This window comes from Cydia amplana, chromosome 9 (genome assembly GCF_948474715.1).
Source record: "Cydia amplana chromosome 9, ilCydAmpl1.1, whole genome shotgun sequence".
In the NCBI taxonomy this organism is placed as follows: Eukaryota; Metazoa; Arthropoda; class Insecta; order Lepidoptera; family Tortricidae; genus Cydia; species Cydia amplana.
This window is the reverse complement of record NC_086077.1, coordinates 14,106,410-14,123,566: the sequence shown is the minus strand read 5'-3', so window position 1 is coordinate 14,123,566 and position 17,157 is coordinate 14,106,410. Positions and strand designations below refer to the sequence as shown.

The following is a 17,157-nucleotide window of genomic DNA, read 5'->3' as shown; positions in this document are numbered from 1 at the left end:
CATAATACATCCACTTCTAAACACACCATTATGTTCATGCTAACTCAAATTTACATTTGGAGAGTCAATGTCGCCTGTGTGTGGTGACCAAGGTCTGCCATTGTTTTGGCTGTCTCGGTGGTCCGTATTCACTTATACATGTTTTTTTTTAAGCCTCTTCTCCCGTGATGTGCAAACCTCGAATGATCCGTGCGTCGTGCAAACCAATCAGATCTTAATCCAGCATACCAACATAGAACACGCACATCATGCATAAACTTAGGGGACTTTACCATTTATTTTCATGTTACTATTCAAGAGGACCATCGGCTTAAGTTTCCAGAAACTCACGGGGGTAATTAGTTTCAGCACATAAAGCACACATTCATAATGGAACGTCACTGACACTGCACTGAGATCCACTTAAGACTCACGTCCGTGCACTAAGTTTTGTCACAAGTTTAAATTGGATACACGTTTCGTTCACTGAGCGGAGCGCGCGTGCGTTCACAGCGAGCGCGGGTGAGAAACTGAGCGGCTGAGCGCGGAGTGCAAGCGACGCGAGTCGCGCGGTAGCCGTTCCCCCTTGCTCTTCCCGCCAGAACATCGCACCCAACAAGTCCAGCGACTGCTCCGGACCTTTGTGCGTTTCTCGTAGTTTTTTCTTCTTTGACAGGGCTCGCGTGGGCCGCGATCTGCCGCTCGATAATGTAATAACCCACGATTGTAGTTTATTTACGCGGTGCCGTTATCTGCACACTCGACGACGAGTGCATCGATAAAGTTGCGACATTCTGCACGTCGCCACCGTCAATAGGTGCTTACTGCGACAACTGTTTATCAACATGTTCAGTTCCTTGTGGTTGTCGCTCGCTTTAAACAAACGTGTCTACCTAGAACAATTGGATGAACGTTGTTAAAGTCCAAGATGAATGAATACAAGTTTGATGGAGGTAATTATCGTATCAAAATTGAATTAAGCAACCAATTGAGCACGTCAAAAAACCTCTTGTTAAACAGAAAGTTTCCATTTGGAAATGCAAAATTCGCAGCAAAAATTAGTTAATTAATTTAACAACCGCACATCTGTATTCTGAGCGAGTGTGAAACCTGGCGGGCGAAATATTTCATCGGAACGAATTAAAATTTATCCATTTCTCATCCACAGACTGTGGAGGTGAATAAAAGGCGAGAGGACCTGAAGGCACCATTTGCGAATTACAATAAAACAAAAAGTAAGTATTTTTCCTTTACCTAAGATTGTCAAAGGCATGTGAATGTAGATATATAGGTGGGATATTTTTTATTTATTTATATAGCATATATTAATTTGTACTTCAAGTTGCTTGCAAAGTCACTCTTGGTATCAGTCTGCATCTGCAGTTCTAAGATTTATTTATACCTAAAGATGACAGAAATTTCAAAATGAATGCTCACGCTGCTGAGATTAAAAAGTAGGTTGTCTAAAGGCTAAAGGCAAAAATGTATGCCAAGTTTTTTAGCTTCAACGGAAACCAAAATCGAAACATCCAAGACTAAAAACTAGGCAGGTATCATTCATCCAAATGATTCGTAGGCCCCAAAATCATCTGACTAATCGGGCATTAAGTCGAACTGCCCGAAACCCTCAATTCTTAGGTTTTTCTCGTTTTCTGACGGTTCTGGGAAGGCCGGACCGCAAGGTCGACCGGTTATTGTTACTATTATTATTATTTATTATCAAATCGTGGCCGGGGTGAGAATCCAGTTGATTTCCAGTTGCTTTTATTACTGACATACTTAGGAACTTGAGATACCCATGCCCGGTTTTGGTGTAACTATGGCCGATAAATTTTTGAATTGATTGAGCAGGTTTTTTTTCTCTTTCATTCGGGAGAGGGTAAAAGACACAGACGTTATAGTTATTAGCGTGGAAAAGCTCTAATAGTCTCACAAATCTTTGTCAGATATATTTGCGCGCTTCGTCGTACTTACGTACTTGGCTGACACGACGACCCAAAATGAGTCTTGGCCTCCAACACGAGAGCACGCCACTTTGCTCGGTCCAGAGCGGTATCACGCCAGCTTTCGCCGACGCCGAGCTCACGGAGATCAGCCTCCACTCTGTCCGCCCAACGATATTTACGATGACCAACAGGACGGCGACAAACTGGTCGACCCAAGTAGGCCTCAATTTTTTTATCAGGGCTACTGTTCTGGCCTTGAGTAGCTGATTCTAATTGTCCACCTCGTCTGTTCCCGTCAACTTCACCGGTTCCTTGAATAGCTAGTCTTCATCCTCACCGATCTTTAATCATCCATTCTTCGATTTAACTTACCTGTAAAGAAAGCGATACGGTTACAATTTATAACGCTTATAATACTTACAATATAAATAGGTATCTACATGATTTAGCGTAGCAAATGGTCCTACTCTATCAACTCTTTTTGATGTATCATCATCATCATATTGCCCTAAAGATGCCTACTGCTGAACAAAGGCCTCCTCTAAGGACAACACTGCTCAAGAGCTGTTCTTATTCCTGTTCCTGCATTTCTACAATTTTGATCACCTTTTATGGCTCCTCTATACGATGGGCCAGCGCCGGCCACTCCAAGGGACGCATTTATGCGTTAGAGAGAGCAATTGATATTGCTATCTCATTCTACCGCATGGCTGCGTCCCTTGGAGTGGCCGGCGCTGGCCCATCGTCTAGAGGAGCCTTTAGCCAGAACAGCATTCATTGCATATAAAAATACGCAAGTACTGTATAACGGGTTTAACAATAACAAAGCCTAGAATTACATATGTCAGCCAAGTGAAAATATAATGCGTCGAATAAACAATAAATAAAAAACTAGCCCATGCGTGAAAGAAAGGTTTGGCGATTACTCCACGGTCAAAAGCAGAGCTCTTAAGCTATGATGATGATGATTATTGTTTTAACTCCCCAGTAGGGCTAAGATGGTCGGCTTTTTATCACTTGTCACCATGCCTGTCACCTTCTAGCAAATATGCAAGTGCGAAAGTGACGCATGGCATGGCATGTAATAAAAATGCGATCATGATACCGCTGCAGTAGTTGGTGTTCGATAACGTTCATTCATTTCCAAAAGTCGCATCAGCGTGGATTTTAATTAGTCAACAAAACCGGTAGCTCGGTCGATGCACTGCGCGACGGCAAGAGCTACCGTCCCGAATTGTCTTTCGGCATTTTAAATTGCGAATTAAAAGTTAGGCTTGCGAAATGAAAGTTTTTCACCAGATATCCGAAGGAGTATTATGATTTTCAAGCGTGTGTACGTATCTGGATCTGGAGGTTTGAACCCACGATTTTTGACTACCACACACATATAAAAGGTTAAGTTGTATATCTGAGTACAGTCAGCAGCGAGCGGGCGAGGCGTTCATAATTACCTTGACGCGCTCTTATTCTCTTAACAATAAAGTCGCGTCAAGATTATTTTGAACACCTCACCCGCTTAGCAACTATTGATGCTGACTGTACTAGCTAGGTGGCCAATTTTACAGCAGATTTGCACTGGTCTACCTGCATGCCAATTATTACTCCGAGTATTAAACATAACTTTTAGGAACATAGGCAATTCAGTGAGTTCTTATTCCAGCGCTTCTTTTCTCACCGAAAATATCAAAACACTAATCGATTCACACAAGTGAAAGAGATTTTCCTAAACTTACATAACCTATTGGAAATTTCAAGATTTTAGTTACCGTAATCCGATCGACCGCCGTAAACGTATAATATAACTACTTACTTCAAAAACTTCCGTCGATTGTTTGCTGTAAATGAAACTAATATAAACTTGGGAAACCCCCGTAGGCCATTTCTTAGAGATCCGATTGTAAATAAACCAAATTAGCTTTGTTTTTACTAAACATTTCCATTCCGTGAGTTAAATTATTATTAGTTGACGACTGGTCTGGCCTAGTGGGTAGTGACCCTGCCTGTGAAGCCGCGGTACTGGGTTCGAATCCCGGTAACTGCATTTATTTGTGTGATGAGCACAGATATTTGTTCCCGAGTCTTGGGTGTTTTCTATGTATTTATATGTATTTGGATATTAAATACATCGTTGTCTGAGTACCCACAACACAAGCCTTCTTGAGATTACCGTGGGACTTAGTCAATCTGTGTAAGAATGTCCTATTATAGTATTTATTTAAAAAAGCGGCCAAGTGCGAGTCGGACTCGCCCATGAAGGGTTCCGTATTTAGGCGATTTATGACGTATTAAAAAAAAACTACTTACTAGATCTCGTTCAAACCAATTTTCGGTGGAAGTTTACATGGTAATGTACATCATATATTTTTTTTAGTTTTATCATTCTCTTATTTTAGAAGTTACAGGGGGGGGGGACACACATTTTACCACTTTGGAAGTGTCTTTCGCGCAAACTATTCAGTTTAAAAAAAAATGATATTAGAAACCTCAATATCATTTTTGAAGACCTATCCATAGATACCCCACACGTATGGGTTTGATGAAAAAAAAATTTTTGAGTTTCAGTTCAAAGTATGGGGAACCCCAAAAATTTATTGTTTTTTTTCTATTTTTGTGTGAAAATCTTAATGCGGTTCACAGAATACATCTACTTACCAAGTTTCAACAGTATAGTTCTTATAGTTTCGGAGAAAAGTGGCTGTGACATACGGACGGACAGACGGACAGACGGACAGACGGACAGACAGACAGACATGACGAATCTATAAGGCTTCCGTTTTTTGCCATTTGGCTACGGAACCCTAATAAAGGGAATCAAGTGGGAACAAAAGTTCAAAGGATGAATGCTAATATTATTGTAACATTGATATCTTGTATCGGCCGTATCTATCTGCCACCTTACAGAACAATCGTTCGCGAGTTCAGAGTCAAGCATGACTCCTACGCCCTAACATGGCAGAGCCAGATAGGTGCAGCCGGTTCGATACTAGTTTCGAGTGCGCGTTCTAATCACAATTATAAGGAACGGAACAAACTAATAACCACTAGGGAGTGATAGATCGGTATTACCTTAATTTGGTCAAAGGTGAAATGAACATATGTTATTTTACTGAAAATGGTGTAAGTTTTGAAGGTATTATATTTAAGTACCTACCTATTCCTGTTTTACTAGTCTTTTTTACATACTACGGATTGCGTGTATCCTCCTCATGTAATTGTTTTTTTTTTTTGCTATTAGAGATGCAACACTGAACGGCAAGATTAATATGGATCGCAGACAAATCCATACTAATATTATAAATGCGAAAGTGTCTGTCTGTCTGTCTGTCTGTTACCTCTTCACGCTTAAACCGCTGAACCGATTTAGTTGAAATTTGGTATGGAGATAGTTTGAGTCCCGGGGTAGGACATAGGGTAGATTTTATCCCAAAAATCACCCTTTAAGGGGGTAAAAAGGGGGGTGGAAGTTTGTCTAACTCCACGCAGACGAAGTCGCGGGCAAAAGCTAGTAAAATAATAAACGCGCCGTTAGATCGCAGATTGGACAGGCTCTCCCTAGCCACGTTGCCATAGCCCCTTGTCAGCCTACGTTTAGACTTCCTACGTCTCCGTGTTCGTTTTGTCCGTCTGTGTCCAGGTTGTTGGGTTAGGACTAGTTTGTTCGTCCTTATGTTAAGCACTGTTCGATGTGTCAGTGAAACAGGCAAGATGGATGGGTGAGAATATTCCAGCCAGCCTATTATGGATAGCTTTATCCATCTTTATCCACGTGATAAAATAACTGTCACTGTTTAACACCGTGGGAAAGAAAGTGACGGACACCGTTTTATCACGCTGTCACGTAGACAAGAACGACCATCATATCCGTACAGGAGTAAGTTACTGACTATACGAATATTAAGATTTCTATTTTAAATGTTTCGAGACGGTGTCCCTTTGTACAGTTTACTCAATTTCCCGGTAGATGTCGCTTTTTATTTCGGAAACTAGCTAACGCTTGTATACCGTGGATTTTATAAGATATTGATTTTTATTTTGTATTGTTTGTGATTTGTGTGGATCCAATTAAACATACCGGGTACTACAGTTTATAATAAGTTATTTTTTTTATGATATAGGAGGCAAACGAGCAGACGGATTACCCGATGGTAAGCGATTACCGCCGCCCATGGACACCAGAGGGGTTGCGTTGCCGGCCATAAAATTATACAGTTCTCCTATCACTGTTGTTATTACCTGACTCCGTAAGTAGTCATTCCCGTGAATGATTATGATTTTTGCAGTGTGTATTTTATATATAAGTATGCGTAAATATTGAGTATAACGACCGCTACTCCTGCACTGTTAAGGCTTGGCCAGACACAGAGCACGACGCAGCGTCGCGTCCGCGCCGCGCGACTGCGGCACATGCTAACAGGTTACCGAAGTCAAACAGACTGCGTCCCGCCGGTATCACGCCCCGCTTCTGTCGCGCCCCGCGCCGCGCGGCCCCTTGCGTCCGCGCAGCGCTGCGCCGCGCGACGCGGCGGGACGCGGCGGGCCGCCGCGTCGCGCTGGGTCACATCAGTCGGATCGGACGTTAGGCAGCGAGCGCGCGATGAGGGCGTGTTGAGAGCGCGGTCCGCGCGCGCCCTGTTTGAACAGTCATCGCGTCGGCATCACGCGGCGCGGACGCGGCACTGCGTCGCGCTCTGTGTCTGGCCAAGCCTTTAGTGCTTAAAATGGTAAAGCCTAAGTTACCATCCGAAACATATCGCGCGAGTGTCTAAAAACACGCGAGTTAAACCGTAAAATCAGCTTTATGTTAGTACGACTTACCTACTGTCGTGAGCGACTAAATAAGAATAATGTTACTACGAAAGCTAAACATTAGGGATTCAGTAAAATTTTGTTATTTTATCCACAGATTGTCGCGGTCGGTCTGCAAACCTTTTTCATTCCAGTCTAATTAAAAATCGTGGCGCAACATGGAGTGAAATGGTTGAAAAATTAATTAAACAAACTGTGCTACTCAGCTATTCTTCGTAACTGTGATTCTTCATGAAAAAACGTGCATGAAATAGGTACTGAGCAAGGAGACAGAATTAGCCATTAGTACAGAATTCTAACTGTCGAACATGATTGATGTTCTATTGAATAGATTGGTAGAAGTTCATGTTGTCCTTCCATGTATGACACGTTCTCTTTCTCAATGTTTAATTGCTGTTCAGATACTATACTTCGTTTTTTTATCATTAGAAAAAAGGTAAACAATCATGACGTGTCTTTTAGTTGAAAAACATGTTTTAAAAATAAGTCAAGGCAAATATGTAACAAATATGAATCTAATACGATCATTTATATTCTTCTGCTTTCATAAGTATAAGTTACTGATTTTTAAAAAGCGTTTTTTAATTAAAAGACATGTCAAGATCGCTTACCTTCTTTCTAATGCTAAAAAAAACGAACTATAAGTGCCAGTTGCACCATCCGCACTTGACAGACTGATCAACGTCGGCCGGCGCGCCGCGGCGGTTTACTATGAAACTTTCCATAGGTACAATAAAATTTTGGGAACTCTTTAACGATGTAAACAGTTTAGTGCAACCGACCCTTAGTAAATTATCAAGCATGGCTAACATGCCTCTTATTCACTACACATTAACGCTTCCATATAAACTACATAATTAACATTCTGATTGTTTGCAATTGTTCATTACTTTCTTTACTTTACTTAATTTTTCAGGCAGGCTATTTTACGATCGCGATCACCTGCAATAATAATATATGTTACTTTTCGAAGGCCGCAAAAATATGTGACACGATCTTATGGCTCTACAAATAAGATCATGTCAGATACTTTTGCGCCCATCGTTTTGTAACATATTGCAGGTGACTGTATCATGCCATCCACAACCATAGAATTAGAATAGACAAGAACAACTGTCAATCTTCAAAAGTGCGACCAAAAATGAAATGCAAGTGTGTGCGTAAATTGTCTATGTGAGATCAAAAATAGTGATGTCATGTTACAACATATTAATAATCTGTCGGTGTTTGATTGCTTTATCGACAACTTTTTCAAATGTGTTATTTTAAACGTATTATCCAGCGTATTTCGCTAGCGGTGCAAAGAGGAAACGCCAGCAGCGTACTAGGTACATTTAGCCGGGTACCTATGGCCTAATAGCATATAATTATATACCTACCCTTAATTTTTGTATTTACCTAGTTATAAGTTTGTAAATTTGTTTGTTTGTTTGTAAATTACCGTTTTTAGGGTTCCGTACCTCAAAAGGAAAAAACGGAACCCTAATAGGATCACTCGTGCGTCTGTCTATCTGTCTGTCCGTCCGTCTATCACAGCCTATTTTCTCCGAAACTACTGGACCAATTAAGTTGAAATTTGCACACATATGTAAGTTTATGACCCAAAGATGGACGTGTAACGTAAACAAATGAATTTTAAATATGGAGGCCATTTTTGGGAGGTAAATGAGAAAATTAAAAAATAAAGTTTTTTCAAACTATATCGTGTTACATATCAGATGAAAGAGCTCATTGTAAGAATCTCAAATATATATTTTTTATAATTTTAGGATTAATAGTTTCGCAGTTATTCAAGAAAATAGGCAAATAATGACCATCCACACAAAGGACACAAAGGAAGAAAAACTTATAATTAACTGTATAAACCGGCTTCTTACACTTTTTATGCTGTTAATTTGACAAAATATCGTCAAGAAAATTTCGTTCGGATTATCATAATTCCTCTGAAATGAGTATTTGCTAGGTTTATTTGGCCCCGTGACACTGAAATCCGGTACACTACAAGACACTATCTTCATTGTATTACTTAATCAAATAGTTTTCTTCCGAATTTGTGTATATTTTTCAAATTGAAAATTACGGTGATACGCTCTTGGCCGTCCGCGGCCGTTGTCAAACTCCAAAATGGTCACGTTTTCTCATTTGTAGTCTGACTCTTTCGCACTCATGCGATGTTCATATACGCGAGGGCTTCCCTTTCGCACACTTCAGCTGTCTGTCAAGCGCGAGCGACAATTACAAGTCTGTGTCCACAACTTAGGGCTCATTTAGACGGCGCGCGATAACTTGCATGCGATTTTAGTTACGTTGCGGATCACTGAGGTTACAACAATTCAGCTAACCGATCAAATGACGCAATGTAATATGAAACTCGCATGCGAATTCTCGCACCGTCTAAATGAGCCCTTAAGGTCCCTGTTTCCATTGCTGGACACAAATGCTCTGTGATCAGATCTACAGTAATCTCATGGTTGACCTTTTAAGCTAATTGGCTAAACACACTGAGTATGTTTCTTGTTTATCTCCTTTGTTAAGGGGAACAGGAAAGTCACTATAATTTAAAAAGGTCCCTTATTAACATAGGTTTAAATGGAAGGGCACGTAAAATGTATGTATGTAAATTGTATCGCCATATGGAGTCGAGAATTAAATTATGCTTGCCACTCTTGCCACCAGTAATTCACTCATTTTATCAAGGAAATTGGCGGTATCAACGCCGGAGCAGTAATGTCGCAGCAGTAGTGCAGCTGCAGTTACATCGCACACCTTCAAACTTCAAAAATGACGACGTTTTCAAAATCACAATCTACTTTAGATCGCACAAAACAATATTTCCCTTTCCCACTTTTCAAGAGCCGATAAGAGCGGTGCCAACAAGTCTGCTAACACTGCGTCATTCTTTATCTGTGGAATGATAGATTGTGTAATCTATCTATCGTACTTGTTTTACAATTTTATCTATTGAGTACTTTCAAACGGACTTGACGAATAGTTTAACAGGTTAAGCGGATTAAATGTATATTGGTGTAGGTAAAAGAGGTATTATAGTTAATTATTGTAATTTTAATGTACATAATTGTATTTTTTGTTGAGATGTATTTTTAAGTTTAATTTTTAATTTTAATGTGACATTGTTTTTTTATGTTTTTATGTATGGGTATTTTTGTCTGAAATAAACAATTTGATTGATTGATTAAATGGATTTATGGTAGCAAAGGAGCATCAATGCCGACTAAGTGCGAGCAAATTATTGCACTTTCATGGAATTAAACAATCCATAGATGTCGCAACGTGGGGCTTTTTAGGAAAAACAAACATTAATAACGAATAAAGATTAAAGAGGCATAACGGCATCTGCGTGTTTTTAAAATTTGCCGCATTTTTCCTGACAAAATATAGTCTAGTAAACCCATCTTGGTTTACTAGACTATATTTCGCTACATCAATCAGACTCCCTAAAATCCCCGAATATTGTAACACCATACAATCCCGGCTACAATTGTACGCCGGATACAAAACTGTCTGTAACCGAACACGACTGCCACGGTAATTGCCTGGATAGGGTTACGGAACGGATTTGGCAATTAATATGTGAATGTTAAAAATCGATTAGCTTTTGGATATTTTTCATTGGTTAATATGTAAGTAAAATTAACTTTAGCATAAGCGTAGGCTAGGGATAGCCCGTAGTGTGATATGTATTTATATACATATAGACTGATGATGGCCAAATTGAGGAGTGTCTTTTCAAAAGGGCTTATTTTTGTATGGTGTTCATATAGAAATAAGTCTCTCCTGAAAATTATCTCCTCCAATGATTCATCCGTTCTCGAGCTTGTATTAGGCACGTTAGGTTAGGTTAGGATCGAAAAAAAACAAAATTTACAAAAAAGAACGTTTATAGAAAATATATCACTTAATTCTCTAACCTTTTGTCTGCATTGTAAAAAAGTCTGTAAATAAGATGGTTTACCTACAATTGGATCCACACTCCACGTACAACGTTCATGATATATACATATCAGCAGTAAATAAATGAAATGAAATATATACAGAGCTACAAACATTTGTATTTTGTACAGGCTTAACTTCGTTGGAATAAGGTTGATGATATTAATGCGACTGATAATATCATGTATAATGTCCATTTCATCGATATCTATTATGAAAGCTAAAATTTTCGTCGACAAAAGTCGGTTGACCTCTGAACCCCGCCGGGAAATAAGTTATAGTCCCACTCGTTTTTTATTCAAATTGCATGTCCGATCCATTTAGATATTGTTTATTATCTCAATACCTAGTGGTTTTTCGGTATATCGATACGACCTCTGAAATTGTAGGGTTAAGTGCCTTGACATTATTTGGATTAATTTAGAATAAAAAAATACAAAGCTTAGATGCATGCTAGAGTCTGTTCGGAAAAAGAAGAGTTCTGAAATTATTGGGCCCCATACTTTCCACGACTCTTCTCTTTTCGCACAGATTCTATCTTCGATGAGTTTAAGCTTTTCCTGTATTTTATTGACCCAATTGACCAAAATCACCGAGCAAAAGAAAAATTGTTACATAGACCTCCGCACGTACGCGCTTGCCGCCCCAGACTCTATATACTACCCAGCAGCCATGGAAGTTATCATCAGAATTTCTTGAGTAAGTACTTATAAGCAATTAAGAAGGCTTTTCGCCTTGGCCATACTCTGATCTGAAGACGATGCGCTTTCAGATTAAAATCCCTTACCTGTCGAATCCCAGGATGTGACGTCACCATAAGCGTTGCGGCTCATATATGAGCCATGGGAGCGGACGGGGAAGTTTCAAGAAAAGCGAAAGAAATGGCACTCCATATCCCTAAAGACAAATTATTTGCACTGAGTATACTTTGTATATTATTAGGAACAATCAATACCACGAATCCTAATTTACCACCAATTATCAACTGCTCTCTTAAAAAATTATTATATCCATACCACTAATATTATAAATGCGAAAGTGTGTCTGCCTGTTTGTCTGTCTGTTACCTCTTCACGCTTAAACCGCTGAACAGATTTAGTTGAAATTTTGTATAGAGATAGTTTGAGTTCCGGGGAAGGACATAGGGTAGTTTTTATCCCAGAAGTCATCCTTTAAGGGGGTGAAAAGGGGGGTGGAAGATTGTACGGGGAATCGATAAAAAGCAGATTGGATCAAAAATAAGCTACCCAAATTACTAACACCACGCGGACGAAGTTGCGGGCAAAAGCTAGTGTACTATAATAACCTTAAAACTGTTGTAACTTCAGGCGACGCATTGGCTGCCCCCGCCGCTATTTTCGTCAGAGTTATTTACATATTTAACGCTCAATTGATAGGGGTTGATCAATTTGAGCCCCGCCTCAGTAATTTTGATCAATTATCTGACTATTTGAAAACGGAGTACCTAATTGGTGTGAATTTCAATGAGTCAGTCAATGTAAAACGTTTAACTTAAGCGTACCAGTTTTCCCCACTCGACCCTGTCATCAGTATTAACTCACCATTTGGGGTAGAATGCATCCAAGTCGTCCCGCCATCTTCTTTTCGGTCTGCCTGAACCTCGGCTTGCACCGTCTGTGGTATTCCGTGGGTCCCACTCAGTAACCATTTTGGCCCACCTTTCCGGGTGCATGCAACATACATGTTCAGTCAATTCCCACTTGAGCTTAGCAGTCTTGACGCCTACATCTAGTTCTGAAGCGTAGTTCCGTAACGTGTTTCTGATTCGATCAGTTCTATAGTACATATGGTATATCGTATAGCAGTATAAAATAGTCAGTGAAAGATAGCCGTGGGAACTAAGCAGTAAAGCATCTTATCTTATCTTATCTTATTATTTTCGGGGGCCCTTACGGATACACTTCGACCCATAGGGATCTTTTGTGCAATTACCCCCTGGAGAAGATCCGTCAGCTACTCAAGAGCTTTTCCCACCATATCCATGTGTCGGATGATGGAGCTCATGGGTAGCGTTTTAAAGTCCTTTGGTTCCAGATATCCTGCTCCAAAGTCCTTCATTCTTTGTCTGGCTAGGGCGTAACATTCACACATTAAGTGTTTCACTGTCTCTTCCTCTTCGCCACACATACGACAATCGGTGTTGTCAGAATGTCCCATCTTGGTCAGAATTCCCTTGACCCCGTAATGACCAGTGAACACCCCCGTTATGATTTGGAGTTGTCTTTTGCTAAGTTTCCAAAGCTTTTTGCTCCAGCCGGAGTCTACTCCTTGCATGAAGAGCTTTGCATGCTTTAGACCCGTCAGACTGTTCCATTCTTCCTGATGTTTGGTCTTGGCATGGTCTTTAATAGCCGTTGTGATGGTTCCCTGTGAGAGCCCCACGAATGGTTCCGGACCTATAAAGTTACTTTCAGATCCGGTTCTGGCAAGTTCATCTGCATTTTCATTGCCTATGAATCCCTCGTGCCCTGGGATCCATACCAGTTGCACTCTGTTTTGCCTTCCAAGCTGGTTCAGAGCTTGGACGCCATTATATACCAGTCTAGAGTCCACTCTGTGCGATTCAAGCGCTTTGAGTGCCGCCTGACTGTCGCTGAGTATATAGATATTCTTCCCTTGGGTTTGCCTAACTATATTCTCATGCACGCAGGCAATTATAGCGAAAGTCTCAGCTTGGAAGACAGTGGCGTAATTGCCCATGCTTATACTACTACTAAAGTCATTTGCATAAATGCCTGCTCCCGTACCAGATTCTGTCTTAGACCCATCTGTGTACCATATGATGTCGTTTTCATCAGGGATTGGTGCTTCAAGACCTTCGGTCCATTCTGCCCTTGTTGGAATTTTAACGTTAAAATTCTTATGGAATACAAACTTGGGTTGCATTTTATCGCAGCCCATGTTCGTAATCCTTTTCACGAAATTGTCGCATTCCATGTTTGTGTGCTTGGTCTTTGGCTTGCTATCGCTCCAGAGGCCTGTTAGGGCCAACCTGTGTAACGATTTCCGCGCCTCAGATTGTATCACTAGGTGTAACGGTGGAAGGTCTAGCAGTACCTCCATCGCCGCGGTTGGCGTCGTTCTAAACGCACCAGTAATAGCCATGCATGCCGTTCTTTGTATTTTCATAAGGGCATCCCTGCATGTTCTCTTTAGTGTCCTTGGCCACCATGCCAGGCATCCGTACAAGATGATTGGTCTTACCATCATGGTATAGATCCATCTTAGTACCTTGGGGTTTAGACCCCACGTTTTGCCATAAGCCGATCTACACATTCCAAACACTCTAAGTGCCTTGGTGATTGTGAGTTCGACATGCTTTCTCCAGTTCAGTTCTTTATCAAGTGTTACGCCTAGATATTTCACTTCATTGGACATTTCCAGGACCCTTCCATAAAGCTTCAGCTGCTTCATGCCATTAAGGGTCTTTTTCCTGGTAAACGGTATTACCACTGTTTTGCCTGGGTTTATGGAGAGTTGATGACAGTTGCACCATCTCTCCACTTGCTTCAGTGCTTTATTCATGATTTCCGATACTGTTCCCGGGAATTTTCCGTTTACAAGAATCACTAAATCATCTGCATACCCTACCGTATGTATTGGGCCTTTGTTTAGTTCTTCCAACAGTGAGTTAACTACCAGACTCCAGAGAGTTGGTGAGAGAACCCCACCCTGTGGGCAACCTTTCGTAGCCGTAGCTAGTATTTCGTCTCCCATAAGGGAGGATGTTATTAGTCGGCTATTTAGCATAGTACCAATCCATCTACAGATTGTCGGCTCTATGCCATGTTTAGATGCTGCAATACTGATTGCCTGATACGTGGTGCGGTCGAATGCCCCCTCCACGTCTAGAAAAGTAGCCAGACATAGTTCTTTGTTTTCTATCGCCTGTTCCGCTCTGGTTGTCACCAGGTGTAGTGCCGTTTCAGTCGATTTACCCGGCTGGTACGCACACTGCAATTGGTGCAGTGGATGCCTCTTAAGAGGACCATCCCTTATGTGTCTGTCTACCAGTTTCTCCAGTGTTTTGAGGAAAAACGATGACAGACTTATCGGCCTGTATGATTTGGCTTCTGTGTAATCTGCTTTGCCTGGTTTAGGCAAATACGTTACTTTTACCATCCTCCATACACGCGGCACGTGTCCGAAGGCTATACACGCTCTGTACAATCTACCTAAGTGCGGTATTAGTACATTGGCGCCCTCTTGTAGTAGTATGGGGTAGATTCCATCTGGCCCCGGGGCTTTGTATGGTTGAAATGTGGATAGTGCCCATTGTATCTTATCGTGATCTACTACCTTTTTAGACGTGTCCCAGTTGTACCTGGTTGTGCTAATGGATTGTTCCATTGCACTGTTTACTACATCGTCCGTTACGCTCTGATGTATTATCGAGCCTGGGAAGTGTGTGTTACACATAACTTTAAGGGTTTCGAGCCCCGTTTCAGTCATTCCTCCGTCACTTCTTCTAATGGAAGTAAGTGGGACTGACTTCGTTGCGGCTAGTGCCTTTGTGAGTCTCATGCCTTCCGGTATGGACCTGATTTGATCGCAATGGTTCATCCATGCTTTCCTTTTTGCTTTCCTCACGGCTTTGCTGTATTCCGTGAGTTTCTGCGCGTAATGCTCAAAGTCATTGGTCCTTTTAGCATCATTGAAGACAGCCCTGGTTTCCCTCCGGAGTTTAGCAATCTCCGGGTTCCACCAAGGCGCCTTCTTCGCCAGGATTTTCTTTTCCGGGCAGTTGTTTGACCAAGCTGTGCAGACAGCTTGTACTATTCTGTCTGTTTCAAGTTCTATGTCAATAATAAAGTTTAACTTGCCTTTAGGGTCTCCCAGTTCCACCTTCAGGTCGCTTTTGAACGCTAACCAGTTGGTGTTTCTGGGATTCCGTTTGCGTATAGTTCCTAATTCGATTTTAGTCTTATACCTGAAGCATATATATCTGTGGTCCGATAAAGAAATCTCCCCAGAGACATGCCATGAGCTGATCTTATTACTCGCGTTGTTGGACGCTAGCGTTATATCAATAACCTCACCCCGCCTCGCATTGACGAATGTCGGTTCATTGCCTTTATTTAATATTTGTAAAGAGGAGCTTACCAGAAAATCCAGTACCTTCTCCCCTCTTCTGTTGACACCTGAGCTCCCCCAGATGACGTGGTGTGCATTTGCGTCGCAGCCGATGACCAGGTCGGTGTTCACCTGGCTGCCGTAGATAGCAAGATCCCTCAGTTGCCCAGTGATTGGATCCGCTGCCTCGTAGGGAAAGTAGGCTGATGAGATGATTAGCGCCTTGCCCCCCCCCTTGTTTTGGATCTTGACCGTGGTCAGATCCCTGGAACAGAAAGCATGTAGAAGCATAGCGTTAATGCCATTTTTAACATAGATACATGTCCTCATAGTACTCTCAGGACAAACATATAACAATGTCCCGCCAGTACCGTTTAAGCCTCTTATCTCGCCTTTGTAAATATATGGTTCTTGAATAAGAGCAATATCGAATTTATCGCTTTTTAGCTGCCTAGCCAGAAGGGCAGTGGCTGCTTTATTGTGCTGAAGATTTATCTGTACGCACCTGGAGGGCCCATTGCGGCGTTTATTGTTTGGTGGTGCTGAGATCAGCAGCCACCTCCTGGACCGTGTCGTCGAAGGACATGGGTGACATGGTACTCTCCAGGTAGAGTTCCGCCAGACCACGCAGATCCTCTGAGCCCGCCATCGATGAAATCGGTGACGATGCTCGAGTCATGCACAGTCCGGCATGGTCCTCTCCCAGCTGCACCATGTCCCCCGCCTCCTCCGGCTGGTCCTCAGCCACCTCCACAGGTGCGTCACCGGCTGGTGGCGCCTCCCATCCCGGGGCCCCCCCTGTCGCCACAGCGACCGTAGCCTTCTGGGCTACCTCACCCCCCTCTCCCCCCACCCCACACGGCTCGACCTCAGCCCCCCCAGGCCCCTGCTCCCGCGCTTCCTCCAGAAGCTTGAAGTGGCTGGTGTCGAGCCCCGAGTGCAGAACGTAGCCGGCCTCCTTGATGACGGCGGCCGACACCCGGTCCATCAGTACGATTCGCCTAGTGCTCGGCCCCGACCCCACGGTGTCGACTACCTTCCACTCGCATGTGCGCAGCCTAGGGTTCCTCCTCTGCAGCACCCTGAGGGCCCTCGCGATGTCCTGACTGCCATCGACCACCGTTTTCCAGGCCATCTTGACCGGTTTCGGCAGATCTTTGGCACTCACGACCTTTAGGCGCAGCCCGGCAATCTCCCCACCTCCGATTACCGTGCTGAGCCATGCCGCGGATTCCCTCCCCTTGCAGGTGACGTTGAGCGCGCCCCCCACGAGGTTGCCGAGTGTGATGTCGGGCATAGGCTCTGCGGCCTCATCCAGAAATAGGAGCAGAGCTCCTACGATGGCCGGCATATGCTCCTGCATCACTTTCTCGGCAGGGAA

The 17,157-nt window shown here is 42.5% G+C and overlaps 1 protein-coding gene and 1 long non-coding RNA gene across 4 annotated transcripts in view; one reads left to right on the top strand and one right to left on the bottom strand.

Annotated features, from left to right (window-relative positions):
* The window catches only part of LOC134651187 (caskin-2), a 435,866-nt gene that overhangs the window by 190,714 nt on the left and 227,995 nt on the right, over window positions 1-17,157 (bottom strand). The window contains exon 1 of one of the 3 annotated variants that reach the window (XM_063506231.1): window positions 273-655. The exons of 1 other annotated variant lie outside the window; for it this stretch is intronic. Coding sequence is in view for 1 of the 2 variants with exons in the window: in XM_063506234.1 (XP_063362304.1) it covers window positions 273-306 (34 nt within the window). In the remaining variant the exon portion in view is untranslated. Of the gene's footprint in view, window positions 1-272; window positions 656-17,157 lie in introns of those variants that run through there. One more of the 3 variants, XM_063506234.1, reaches the window with a different exon arrangement.
* The window catches only part of LOC134651226 (uncharacterized), a 179,148-nt gene that overhangs the window by 71,673 nt on the left and 90,318 nt on the right, over window positions 1-17,157 (top strand). The window lies entirely within an intron of this gene.